Source organism: Chelonia mydas, chromosome 3, assembly GCF_015237465.2.
Source record: "Chelonia mydas isolate rCheMyd1 chromosome 3, rCheMyd1.pri.v2, whole genome shotgun sequence".
NCBI classification, from domain to species: domain Eukaryota; kingdom Metazoa; phylum Chordata; order Testudines; family Cheloniidae; genus Chelonia; species Chelonia mydas.
The window spans coordinates 169596681-169610287 of NC_057851.1; the positions used below are offsets into that span (position 1 = coordinate 169596681).

Sequence of the window (13607 nt, forward strand, 5' to 3'; positions counted from 1 at the left end):
CCATCACCTGAGAAGGGAAACCTCTCGTCCCCCACCATCAAATCTGTTAATTTCCTTCCCTACCTTATTTCTTCTCCTTCCCATCCATAAGAACATAAGAATGGACATACTGGATCAGACTAATGGTCCATCTAGCCAATATCCTGTCTTCCAACAGTGGCCAGTGCCACATGCTTCAAAGGCAATGAACAGAACAGGGCAATCAAGTGATCCATCCCCTCTCATCCAGTCCAAGCATCTGTAGTCAGAGGCTTTCAGACACCAAAGCACGGGGTTGTACCCCTGACCATCTTGGCTACAAGAGTCATTGATGGACCTATCCTCCATGAACTTACCTAATTCTTTTTGAACCCAGTTATAGTTTTGGCCTTCACAACATCCCCTGGCAATGAGTTCCACAGGTTGACTGTGCACTGTGTGAAGAAATACTTCCTTTTGTTTGTTTTAAACCTGCTGCCTATTAAATTTCATTGGGTAACCCCTGGTTCTTTGTGTTCTATGTGAAGGAGTATATAACACTTCCTTATTCTCTTTCTCCACACCATTCATGATTTGCTAGATCTCCATCATATCGCCCCTTAGTTTCCCTCTTTTCCAAGCTGAATAGTCCCTATCGCTTTAATCTTTCCTCACACATTAAGCTGTTCCATACCCTTAATCATTTTTGTTGCCCTTCCCTGTACCAACTCCATCAATGCCAGTCCCAAGCCCAGATCAAAAAGGAGGAGGGTTGGTTGATGGGGCGGCTTCCACTCACCATTAAAAAAAAAAAAAAAAAGAAAGAAAAAGGTCTAGCTACAGACTACTCACATAAAACAAAAATCACGGCCTGAGGAGGATGGCAAGCGTTCAGATGCGCATATGACAGTGGATGATCAAGTCCATCAGGAAGTCACCCACTCAATGGTCCAAATTCTGATGGCCAAAAAGAGTACATCCATAGCTACCTGGAATGTACGAACTCTAAATAGTGCAGGAAAATTAGCACATGTAATCAAAGAAATGGATCAATATAAAATTGACATCCTAGGACTTCATAAAGTTAGAGAAAAAGATCAAGGTATGATAACACCTGGAGAAAAAACAATGTTATATTCAGGTGGAACCAAACATGAGAGAGGTGTAGGAATCATCATGAATAGCTCTGCAAAGAAATCACATATGAATTGGCAGCCAATATCAGATAAGCTACTGGCAGCTAGAGTCCACTCTCTGCACATCAAGTGCACCATAGTCCAGGCATATGCTCCAACAAATGATGCAGATGAAGAGGACAAAGAGATTATATACAGAATTGAACAATGTAATGAAAGAAATACCAGACCACGATCTTATCCTGTTTATGAGAGATTTTAATGTCCAGATCAGAAATGAAAGAAGAGGCTGGGAAATAGTCATCGGCCCACAGACAATGGCACAAGACTTCTTGAATTTTGTGCCGAAAACAATCTTAGCATCTGCAATTCTTTCTTCCAACATAAAAACATACACAAAAAAACATGGATTTCACCAGATGGCCATACACAAAATGAGATTGACTATATCAGTGTTAGACACAAGAGTATTCAGAGGAGCAGATATAGGGAGTGATCACTATTTGCTGAAAGCAAATATCAAATTGAAGTTAAAGCGCTTAAAAAGAACGAACTTGCTGAGAATGGAAAAAGAACGCTTACCAAATACTGCCCTTGAATGGAAGCCAGAAAATGCAAGGAGAGAGGAAGACCGCGAATAACATGGAAACAAATAGCTCTGAACAACATCAAGCCCCTCAACATGAAATGGGAAGATTTGGAGAGAAGGACAGTTTACAGGCAAGGATGACAAATGTGGGTAGCCCAATGTGTCGCAAAGCACGGGATGGACTAAGGTCTAAGGTTCCCTGTACCTTTTCCATTTCTAATATATCTTTTTCGAGATGGGGTGACCAGAACAGCATCCAGTATTCAAGGTGTGGGTGTACCATGGATTTATATAGTTGCATTATGATTTTTCCTGTTTTATTATCTATACCTTTCCTAATTGTTCCTAATATTCTGTTAGCTTTTTTGACTGCCACTGCACATTGGGTGGATGTTTTCAGAGAACTATCCACGAGGACTCCAAGATCTCTTTCTTGAATGGTAACAGCTAATTTAGATCCCATCATTTTGCATGCACGGCTGGGATTATGTTTTCCAATGGGCAACACTGAATTTCATTTGCCATTTTGTTATTCAGTCACCTAGTTTTGGGAGAGCCCTTTCTAACTCTTTGTAATCTGCTTTGGACATCTTGAGTAATTTTGTAACATCTGCAAATTTTGCCACCTCACTCTTTAACCCTTTTTTCAGATCATTTATGATTATGTACTGGTTTCAGTACAGATACCAGAGGGACACTGCTATTTACCTCTCTCCATTCTGAAAACTGACCATTTATTCCTAACCTTTGTTTCCTGTCTTTTAACTAGTTACTGATCCACGAGAGGTCTTTCCCTCTTCTCCCTTAACAGCTTAGTTTGTTTAGGAGCCTTCAAGGAAAGATTTTGTCAAAGGCTTTCTGAAAGTCAAGTACATTAGATCCACTGGATCACTCTTGTCCACATGTTCGTTGACTCACTCAAAGAATTCTAGTAGATTGGTGAGTCATGACTTCCCTTTACAAAAGCTGTGTTGACTCTTCCCCAACATATCATACACTTTTGCCCTCTCCTTTGCCTTCTAATAGAAGTCTGAATTAGCTGGCCAAGACTGTATATTTTGCAACACTGCTGTAAGCCTATGACCAGAAAGGCAGCTAAATGCAATGCCCTAAACAGCCTAATGCTAATACAAGTTTACCAGGTTGCAGAGTGACTGAAAAGACCATGTGCTGTGCCTGTGTTTTTCAGCAGCGAGGTTGCAAGTGAAAGTCAACACCAAGACAGAAGCTGCATTTTTTAATCTTTGCTGTTCTCTTCTTTTCCCTTGTGTATGTGTTTGTCTTGTTTTCTAGAAAACAGAAATGGACTTTAGCAACACCAACACCACCACCACCACCGATAGCTCCAGCCCACCTCAACTAACTTCTTCTCTCCTCTCCAAAAGCACAGTTATTACAATTGAGAAGACAATCAAACAAGGGCGGGTAGGCGTGGGAGGAGTTCCTTTAAATGTAAAGTGGTTTAATCATTTTTCCTTCTTTTTCTGTATCTTTAATAAAAGGTTAAAAGAATTCTTAATGGTGCGTTGACCATGGTAATAAGCATGCTAAGGTTTCTGTATACAAAACCCCAAATCTTGTTTAAAACTGTTTAATGTTGGACAGTTTCAGTGTCATGTTAACACCTTTTACTCTTTGGGTTCTTTTATTCTATCTAAATTAACAGAACAAGCAGCAAGTTATTGAGCAAATCAAAATAGTGGTAAACTTTGCCCTTAATCTCTGTGTGTCAGTTTCCCATTTATAAAAAAGGATGCAAATCTTTCCTATTAAACATTCATTCATGTTTGTGAGGTGCTCAGACACTACAGTGACTGGCACCATAGAAAAGTATGTGAGGAAATGAATAATTCCGTATCCACTGCAGAATTTGGATGGGGTGCAGTAAATGAAGGATACATCTGCACATTGGATGATGAGGATAAGAGAAATATTGAAGAGCTACCCGCTGAGTGAGCCCCATCTAGCCTGTGCCCTGCTGGAGGAAGGAGTCCTGTGTTAAAAATTGTATGTGATCATATACTTCACAATTATATTACAACACATATGCACAAAGGAGCAGAATGAAGACTGCAGACAGCCTAAATTCTGGCATTTCATAATTTTTGAATGCTTGACTTTGCAACCTAAACAACATATTTTTAATTCAGAGTTTGTTCTTTTTTTATACATAACATATTATTAGGAATATTCTAAAAATACCAACTGAGAAATTAAAAGCCATAAGCCAGAGTCGCATGGGACCTTTTTTGCATGACTAGGAGCTCAGTCCCATGAGATCAAACAAAATTTATTCTCCTCTCATACTGCATGCAGGCTGTCAACCTGGCTGTCACCCCTGATACCTGATTCCTATCTGTATGTCGTTTGTAAAATGCCTCATGGTCCTTTAGGATGAAAGGCATAATATAAATGCAAGCTCTGATTCTCTATTTCTAGCAGAATATTGAAAAAGGTTTATTCATTCCAAATATTAAAAATGACAATGATACATGCTACTCCAATAACTGACAGTCCCTTTTGAATGCAAACATTGGTACTCCTGATAATTCATCTCCACTTTCATTACAAACACTTCCCTTTGGCACTGGCACTCTCCCAGCACAATCAATTATCTGGCAGTATAGCACACAGCAATGCTTGCAACATCTTGCTTTACGAAATATTGCAGCACTCTAAAATGTAATATTTAATCAATCAGAAACTTTGCCAATAGATTCACAATACTAAATTTGGACCAATTTAACTTTACCGTTTTAGTTAAACTTTATATTTTGATTACTCTTTATAATGTGGGATGAGTAAGAGTCAGTATCAACAAGCAGTTTCAGCATATGCATGGTAAAAAAGGTGGCATGGAAAAGAAGATGCGCATACATGATAGAACAGTCACTAACAATCCTGGTGGTTTATTGTCAGAAACTGTTCACTACAAATAATCACATTTTCAAAGACAGAATCAATTCTGCAGAATATAAATGTGACACAAGTAGTAGTTAGAGCACCCATTCCGATACCAGACTACCTTCTCTCCAGCACCATCAATATCCACCCAGCACTTCAAGGGTTCCCACTCACTCCCAACCACCAAAACAGACATTTTTAGGATGTGCCTTGGTGGATGAAATTTGCCTCAGTGCAGGATGCCTGCACAAGACCCTTTATAACACTGGCAAGGGTTTAAGTGGGGTTGGAACCTTAGACAGGCCCTCTGTGCTGCAATGAAATTCACCCTATATTTCCTCATGCCACAGTCCCTGTAACAGGTGCTCATTTTTTTAAGACAACAGATGACTGTGATTTTCAACTTGGCTTTTTCTATTGCATCTATCGCTGAAGTCTCTAAGCAATGTAAGATATTCTCATACTAACTTTCAATAGTATAAGGACAACTCATAAATAAAGCTGTTCTTTATTTAAGGTATGTTCTAATTCCCATTACTGTATACAGGAACTGAGTACTTACCTTTGACATTAGGCTTAATGTAAGAAAACAGACTGAGTTCTACTGGGTTTTCAATGAGAGATATGGCCGCAGGTTCTAATCCCAGTTGTTTGGCCCTTTGGGCTTTGGTGCCTTTACTTCCAGTTTTATATGGTGCAGACTGGGGAGGGAAAAAAAAGTTGTAAAATGTATTGTTATTTAAAAAGGCAGAGATCAACATTTCTGCCACATCTAAGCTACGCAACATATTTTGGGTCAACCGGAACATTTGTAAATGTGTGTCAAATTCACCAAATTGTTTCAGTCAAAAATACCCCCCAAAATCAAAACATTTTGTCTTGACCTCTTCTAAATGAAAGGTTTCAATTTTTTGATTCAAAATGACTTATTTCAAAATATGCTTCAGTTTATTTACAAAACATAAAAAAGCTCAAAAAACTAAACAAAATGTTTTGTTCAATCCTAAAATATTTTTCCCCATTTTTCAGAATGGCCAGTGAACCACAAATCAGTTATTCTCACAGCACTAGTCAGAGCTACAATTTTTCATTACCTCTTCTTTAATTGTGCAAGATAAAATTTTACGAACATATTTAAAAAAAAAAAAAAAAAAAAAGAAAGAGAGAGACACTAACCACATGGTCCAATTCATCCAAAGTTTTGCAGTTTAATAAGGCTGTTAATAGACTTCCCGATAGCTTTCCTTCTTTCTTTATCTTCTGTATTGTTACATGTGTCTTCTTCGCAACAGTACTACAATACATGGGATTTATGTTAATAAATAATCACATTTCGAATCAGATGAAAAAGATTATCACTAAATGTGGTCCAACCCACTGGATCTCATGACAGCATGTTGTTGAGGCAGTGTGTTTGGCCTCAGAAGCCATGGAAGACTACACCTTATATCAGCCTCAAGGAACCCACTCTGACAAACGCAGTAGAAATCCTAATAATTTCTCTCCCATTTTAATATTTGTTCAACAATCAACAAAGCTTGCAATAGTTGGGGGGAGGATCTAGAAACCAAGCAAAGGGTGTCAAGCTAAGTATTTTATGCTTTGATGTTCCTTGTAACACTGCCACCCTGTGATCCAAGTGCAGCAACTCTGACACTTCATCTAAATAAGAATTTCTATTAACTACCTGGGAGCTAAATCCCAGGGTGATGAGCACCTGGAACTCTTGCTCAAGTCAACGGGAGCTGCAGATGCTCAGCACCTCTCAGGATCCATCTCTACAGTAGCAGAGAGTATTAGGGATGTCTTAGGGTCCAGAAGCCACTAGGCAGTGAAATCATTACAAAACACTTGAGTTGGTCTGACAGTGGAGGACAATGGCACACATAATACTGTGTGCCCTCCCTGAACCCCCTTTCCTGTCCCAGGCATTCTCACCTATCTGGGGGGATCCCCTACTCCAACAATGGCCAGGACTGGAAGGGGGAAATCTCAGCACATAGAACCTTTACGTCTGTTCCTTGCCCACCTAGAGCACATCAAACATATTTTAAAAAGACACACTAACCACTGCATCAAGTAGGAACTGTGGCAGCCCTGAGTGCCTCTATGGTGGAGTCTGAACTAACAGAGAGCTGTGGGCTGCTTCAGCCGCAACTTTCTCTGCTTGACCAAATAAGTGCTTCCCACTCCCCTACTGTATTATTTGGAGAGGGTTGTTGTGTCTCCACAGACCCAGACAGACTGTGTGCATGTGCACTGGGGGAAGAAGGGGAGTGACTCCCTGTCCTCCTTGCCTACTTATAAATATAGCAGCTTGCTCCTTGCACTCACTTCCTCCATCTCTGCTCAGTGTCTGCATGTGTTACTGGCTCCTGGCCTGTAATACTTTTGGGGCTGCCTTCCATGCCCTCTATGAACTCCAAGGTCCCATGTGCTACTCGCCTGCCCCTACGTGAGGGACTGCTGGACCGACACCTGCTGCTACCAAAAAAGAGCCCTAGGCTTCTTTTCCAGATGTTCAGATGACAACACAAGGGGTGGAGCTTATTTCTGATTCAGGGCTACATACTTCAGGGGCCTCTAAATAAAAAAACATATTTAAAATAACTCACTGAGTAATCAGTAACCCTAACTCTCTTTTTTTTCCTTCTGAAACAAAGTGAAAGGCAGGGGAGCATCAAGTATACCCCTGTCTTTAACTTTGAGTATTTTGGCTTTAAGAACTTTTTGTTCTTTCTTTTAAATGGGAACATTCTAGTCGGGATTTCCCCCCCTTGCATTACGGATGCATACTTACCACCTTCACAACATATCCTACTGGGAATTATACTATTGCTCTTTTAGACATCATACACGCAGAGTTCCAAATTGTAACCATGCACACAAGGAACACAGACCTTGCAGCAGGTCATCGTTTAACTCCTTTCCCTCACACACACCTACACTCCCCCCACTAGATTACTTACCGTAGTTCTTCCAGTGTTTGCTGTACTTCTCGCAAGGCGTCAGCTTCCAGATTATTGACAAGCTCTTTTCGATACCGGGCAATGAATGGAATTGTGTTTTCATCACGGAAAAGGCAAATTATGTTTGCACATACCCATGGTTCAATATTTGTTCTTTCTGACAGGACCTGCCACAAGAAAACAAATAGCCAATTTACCAGCTTTAAAAATAGTTTAGTGTCTTCACTTTGGTTTCATATCCAGCCAGGATAGAGTGCTGTTTTGTGCACAACACTGCCCTCTGCTGGATGGAATGCCAGACTTGCAAAAGCATCGGTCATATACTATAATACTGCTACAGGTACTTTGAACTTGAATTTGTACTTAAGACAAAAGAATGAGTTCTGGCATATAATGATCATGAAATAAAGTGGCCACTGTGGGGGGGACACAAGGGGGATAGGATAAACATGAAGCACCGGGTGGCCACAATCCTGTTATACTAAGTCAGTGGTGACCAGAAAGTCATTATTAAAGTCACATGTGTGATGTGACTTTGATAATCTCAGGATCTTTCCTAACATGCAAGGGTCAATATCGCAAAAACCATCATCATATTATAGGCACCTTTGCTATCAGTCTTAGTAGAAACCAAGGGCTGAATGTACCCTGGAATATCCTCAGCCATGTGGGGGCTAAGGTACATTGATACAGTGGTATGGTGAAGATTATACTCCCTCTGTCAGTGTATAGCTGCTCTGTGGATAAACAGAAGACTTCAGTCTCCAGGGCCTTTCACAAGCACTAAAACTGAACTGAGATGAGAACACCATCAATCCTTACCAAAATATGCAATTTTCATAATTAGGCCAATTTTCTAACAGAATAATCACCACAAAAAACCCACCCAAATATTAAAAATAGCTGCAGTAGGTTGTTTTGAAAAAAAAAACAAAAAAACAAAAAAAAAACCTGGCATTGCAGAACCCTATATTTAAAAAAAAAAAAATTGCAGACTTTGTCCACTGGGAACCAAGATGATGCCATCAAGCTCATTTTACTGAAGTCTCAATAATTAAATACAAGCAGAATTTTCCAAGTATCCTAAGGCCTGATCTACACACAGATTTTATACTGATATAATTCAGTGAGGGGTAGATTTTTCTTTTGATATATTTCAGAGTAGCAGCCATCTTAGTCTGTATCTGCAAAAAGAAAAGGAGGACTTGTGGCACCTTAGAGACTAACAAATTTATTTGAGCATAAGCTTTTGTGAGCTACAGCTCACTTCATCGGATGCATGCAGTGGAAAATACAGTGGGGCGATTTTATATACAAAGAGAACATGAAACAATGGGTGTTACCATACACACTGTAAGGAGAGTGATCAGGTAAGGTGAGCTATTACCAGCAGGAGAGTAAATAAAAAAAAAACCAACCTTTTGTAGTGATAATCAAGGTGGGCCATTTCCAGCAGTTGACAAGAATGTGTGAGGAACAGTAGTGGGGAAAAATAAACATGGGGAAATAGTTTTACTTTGTGTAATGACACATCCACTCCCAGTCTTTATTCAAGCCTAACTTAATGGTGTCCAGTTTGCAAATTAATTCCAATTCAGCAGTCTCTCCTTGGAGTCTGTTTTTGAAGTTTTTTTGTTGAAGAATTGCCACTTTTAGATCTATAATCGAGTGACCAGAGAGATTGAAGTGTTTTCCGATCAGTTTTTGAATGTTCTAATTCTTGACATCTGATTGGACTGCTGAATTGGAATTAATTTGCGAACTGGACACCATTAATTTAGGATTGAATAAAGACTGGGAGTGGATGGGTCATTACACAAAGTAAAAGTATTTCCCCATGTTTATTTCCCCCCCATACTGTTCCTCATGCGTTCTTGTCAACAGCTGGAAATGGCCCACCTTGATTATCACTATAAAAGGTTTTTTTCTTTTCCTGCTGGTAATACCTCGCCTTACCTGATCACTCTTGTTACAGTGTGTATGGTAACACCCATTGTTTCATATTCTCTGTGTATATAAAATCACCCCACTGTATTTTCCACTGCATGCATCCGATGAAGTGAGCTGTAGCTCACAAAAGCTTATGCTCAAATAAATTGGTTAGTCTCTAAGGTGCCAAAAGTACTCCTTTTCTTTTTTCTATTGATATAGTTATACCAGTACAATCCCTAGAGTCAGTATATGGGAATAAGTTCTTCTGGGATAAGTGCCCTTTATGCCAGTATAACTGCATCTACCCTACAGTGGTTTGCATCACTTTAACTGTCCTTGGATAGTTAAAGTGGCACAACTTGTATGTGTAGACAACACCCTAAGTGACTTAGAAGCCTCTGAAAATTTTACTCTATATGACTATACAAACACACACATGCTCACCTGTGATAATACAAATCACATTAACAGTAACACATTTGAGGCTACATAAAATATCTTATGTACCTTACTGAGTACCTAGTTTATAACCAACAGCATAATGCACACACAGGCTTAGGTAATAAACAAGAACATGGGAGAACTTCAAGGAGTTTGCCCACAATATTTACAGAAATTTCTTCCCTTTAGAAGTCAGCAGAATTTCAAGAAAGTCAGGGAGAGAATTTTGATAATCTATTCTAATATTTTTAATGTAGTAGCTAGCTGTACAGTACAGTAGCATGAGTACGCTAAAATGTGCTGCTCTATTCCAGTCATGTCCCAGTGTTCCATAGCTACATACAACCTCGTAGAACGAGGGCATTAACTGGCTATTTCTACAACACCTGCATTTAAATGGTCATGATTAGGCTTCAAAGTTAATATTATACTGAGATGCATGAAGATGTTCTCACACTATTTGACATTATTGTTTTAAGTCTATCTGAATGAAGGTTCCATTCTGGCTGATATATACGCTGAAGTCTATCTCCAAAACAAATGGGCCATGATTTATTTATCATACTTAAAACTTACATTTGAGAAATTACTATGAAGTCTGCAAAAAAAAAAATCCTAAATTTTCAAGATTTCCATAGCAGCAGGGTGCTACAGTCTTTGAATTGCAACTCCCTCAAGCTCTAATGGTGATAAAGAGGAAGAAAGTGAGATTGTTCTGTAAATCGCTACATAATCTTTAATTCAAAGTTTGTCTACAAGTGACAAATGTCAGAATGATATCTGAATGGAAATTTGTAAAACTGGTTATTCAGAGGCATTTTATAGTGAACTATAACTTTCATCTGTGTAGCTTGTCATGGCTATGTTTAATCTAAGAACAAACTAGTAAATAAAGTAACTCAAGCACTATTTATTTAAGAGTACCATGCTACTTCCTGGAATGTGTCAACAGCTCTTATTGAAGTCAATAGGAATCACGAATGTGTACCACAGCCCAAGTTAGTCCTATTTCTGTACACTACAGTACAGTTTTAGTGGACTGCTATAAAGAAATGGAAGAGACGTCATACCTGCACAATGTCCCAGTTCATTTCTAATTCCTCTTGGTGCTTGGTGCTTCCAGGATGTTTTACTGGTTTTCCTTGAGGAAGTGTTGTCAATTTTATCCTTTTTAAAGGGGGTTCATCAAATGTAAAATCTTCTTCATATTTCTCCTGCTTTACTTCATTTTCCATCAAAGGTGCACTTGTTGAGGGTATTTCATCACTATCTAAGTTATCCATCTTTCCTTGAATAACATTTATTTTTGTTCCCTGAGGCATTTTTGGCTTTTTAGTTCTAGTTTTTGGTTTGGGGTCTGTCTCTTCTTTAGGATGTAAAAGTTTCAGTCCATCTTTACTGTCTTCATCAGCAGCAATAGGCAAAGATACATTCTGCCAAATAAACCATCAAAATAAATTAAACACTGAATATCATGAATTAGTCCAATAAAAACATAACAGCTTTAATGTAAGTGTTGTCACATGGAGAACTTGATGGTAGACATCATTTCCCCAAGTTATGGCCCTATACTGAGAGGTGCTCAGAGCCTCACAGTTGATGTTCAGCATTTTAAAATCAGGCCCCGAATTCAGTGCAGCTTGTCTTAAGCACACCTTCAAAGGACCAGCAAAAAGATAACAAAAACTGCAGCCTAGTAGAGATGGGCTTTGAAGATCAAAGTAACTCTAGAAATCTTGGAATTATTTTTAAACTGCTCTCTTAAAACAGAGGGTTACCTATGGAGAGAATGTAGGCCGCGGGTTTCACTGCCTACATTGTGTATATATAATTAAGTGCTCTAACAGACTGAGCTTGGAACTAGAGAGCACCCCCTGAGTTCCAATTCCATCCCTTACACTAAGCTGTTGAGAAGCCTTGGGCAAGTCACAACTGGCTTGTGCCCCAGTTTTTCCATCAAAGTTCTTTGGGATCCAGGAATGGACTTCTCAAAGGCTGGCAAACACAGTAAGAAAGGGAGCTTCAAACACAGGGGGATCTTATACATAGGACATGCATCCTGGAATACCTAAGCACATTAGGGTAAGATACAAACAGAGTCGCTTCCCTCATGATGAATATCCTCCCTGCAATTTTTTCTAATCTTGAGCATTTCGTGGCCCTACTCTTATATTTTAGTATCAAATATTTGATGAAAGACACAAGGAAAGTCATTCAAACATATTCATTAGGTCTTCAAACGGAACTGGCTTCACTACTGCTGGGTAAAGATTTACTGAAAAATATTCTGCCAGCTGCACTATGGAACCAACACTAACTCATGGTAGTATAACACGTACAGCATTTCTATCCTTTCCGTTGTGCTAAGAATTTATCTGGAGCACCAGAGCTGGGAAAAGGTGGAAGAGAATGCAGGCTCAGTACAACAAAATGACATTTCAGTACTGTTTCATTTCCTCTAAAGGAGGGGACGAGGTAGATAGGGGTTGTTTTTTTATTCATATATAAAACCTCATGGCTATAAAGAGATATATGGCCTAATTCTCAGAGGTGTTGAGCACCTACAACTCTCAGTAGGAAAGTTTTGGCCATTGCATTTGACAGCTTTAGTAGTTTTGTGTGTCCTGCTTACAGATACCTACCGGCTCCTCTTTTACTGCTGTCTTCCTGGTCCTTTTCCTAACCACAGTTGACCGTGGAGCAGCAGCCTTTTTAGGTTTTGACTCAGGTTTTTTTGGCAGCCTACGTTTACTTGCCACTTTGCTTTTTGGTTCCCACTCCTCCTCTTCCTCCTCTGATTCAGAGGAGCTGAAACAAAAGTAAACATTGCAAGAGGAAAAACATCTGTAAGGCTATATCTTTTCTACAGAGCCTAGACGGATACAGTCCCCTAAGCACAGACCAGTGTGGGAACACCACCTCCCCAAACATTAACTACACCAACAGCCGCACTCTTTTGTTGACACAGCTGCATTTACAATGGGGTTGTTGTCAGCATAACTATGTCGCTATGGAGGGTGATTTTTTTCAGTATAAGTTTTAAGTGTAGATGGAGCTGTTTTCTGAAGTAAAGGGAAATGGCCAGGGAAGATGAGCAGGAAGGGATGCAGAGCCTATAAGTAAAGCCTTTTATCCTACTGCAGTTAGTGGCCGGAGCGAAGTGCAGGATCTAGAGCTACTCCAGGCAGACCTCTGGTGTTGCTAAAGTGGTACACACGGGTTTGTACATGGTTGGTTTTGTTTTGGGGACTTTAGTAGTTAGTCTGTAGTCTAAGGGCTTGGCTACACTTGCAGATGTAGAACACTGGGAGTTAAACCTCGGAGATAGCAGCAGGGAAAGCGCTGCCGTGTATTCACACTGTCAGCTGCAAGCGCAGTAGCGTGACCACATTAGCAGCTCTTGCAAGGCCACAGAGAGCAGTGCATTGTGGTAGCTAGCCCAGTGTGCAAGTGGCTGCTGCATGCTTTGGAAAGGGTTTGCAATGCCTAATGGGGCAGGCCCAGCATCACATAATGCGTTTCCCAATCCCATTGTTCTAGAGTACTAGAATCCTACAGTACTAGATTGCCAGCTGCTTTTCAAATGGCGCGATGGAGTGTGACAGTGAGTGTGTTGTGTATATGTGGGGGGAGAGACAGTATGTTTTGGGGGGCAGAGTGTGTGTCAGCATGCTGTCT

General features: G+C 39.8%; 1 protein-coding gene across 10 annotated transcripts in view; it reads right to left on the bottom strand.

Annotated features, from left to right (window-relative positions):
- Window positions 1–13607, bottom strand: part of SRBD1 (S1 RNA binding domain 1) — a 222780-nt gene that overhangs the window by 188074 nt on the left and 21099 nt on the right. For all 10 annotated transcript variants that reach the window (XM_043543785.1, XM_043543783.1, XM_037895846.2 and 7 more), the window contains 5 exons: window positions 12572–12737; window positions 11000–11362; window positions 7557–7723; window positions 5764–5881; window positions 5150–5288 (listed from right to left, as the gene is read on the bottom strand). In XM_043543785.1, coding sequence (XP_043399720.1) covers window positions 5150–5288; window positions 5764–5881; window positions 7557–7723; window positions 11000–11362; window positions 12572–12737 — 953 coding nt within the window. The remainder of the gene's footprint in view (window positions 1–5149; window positions 5289–5763; window positions 5882–7556; window positions 7724–10999; window positions 11363–12571; window positions 12738–13607) is intronic.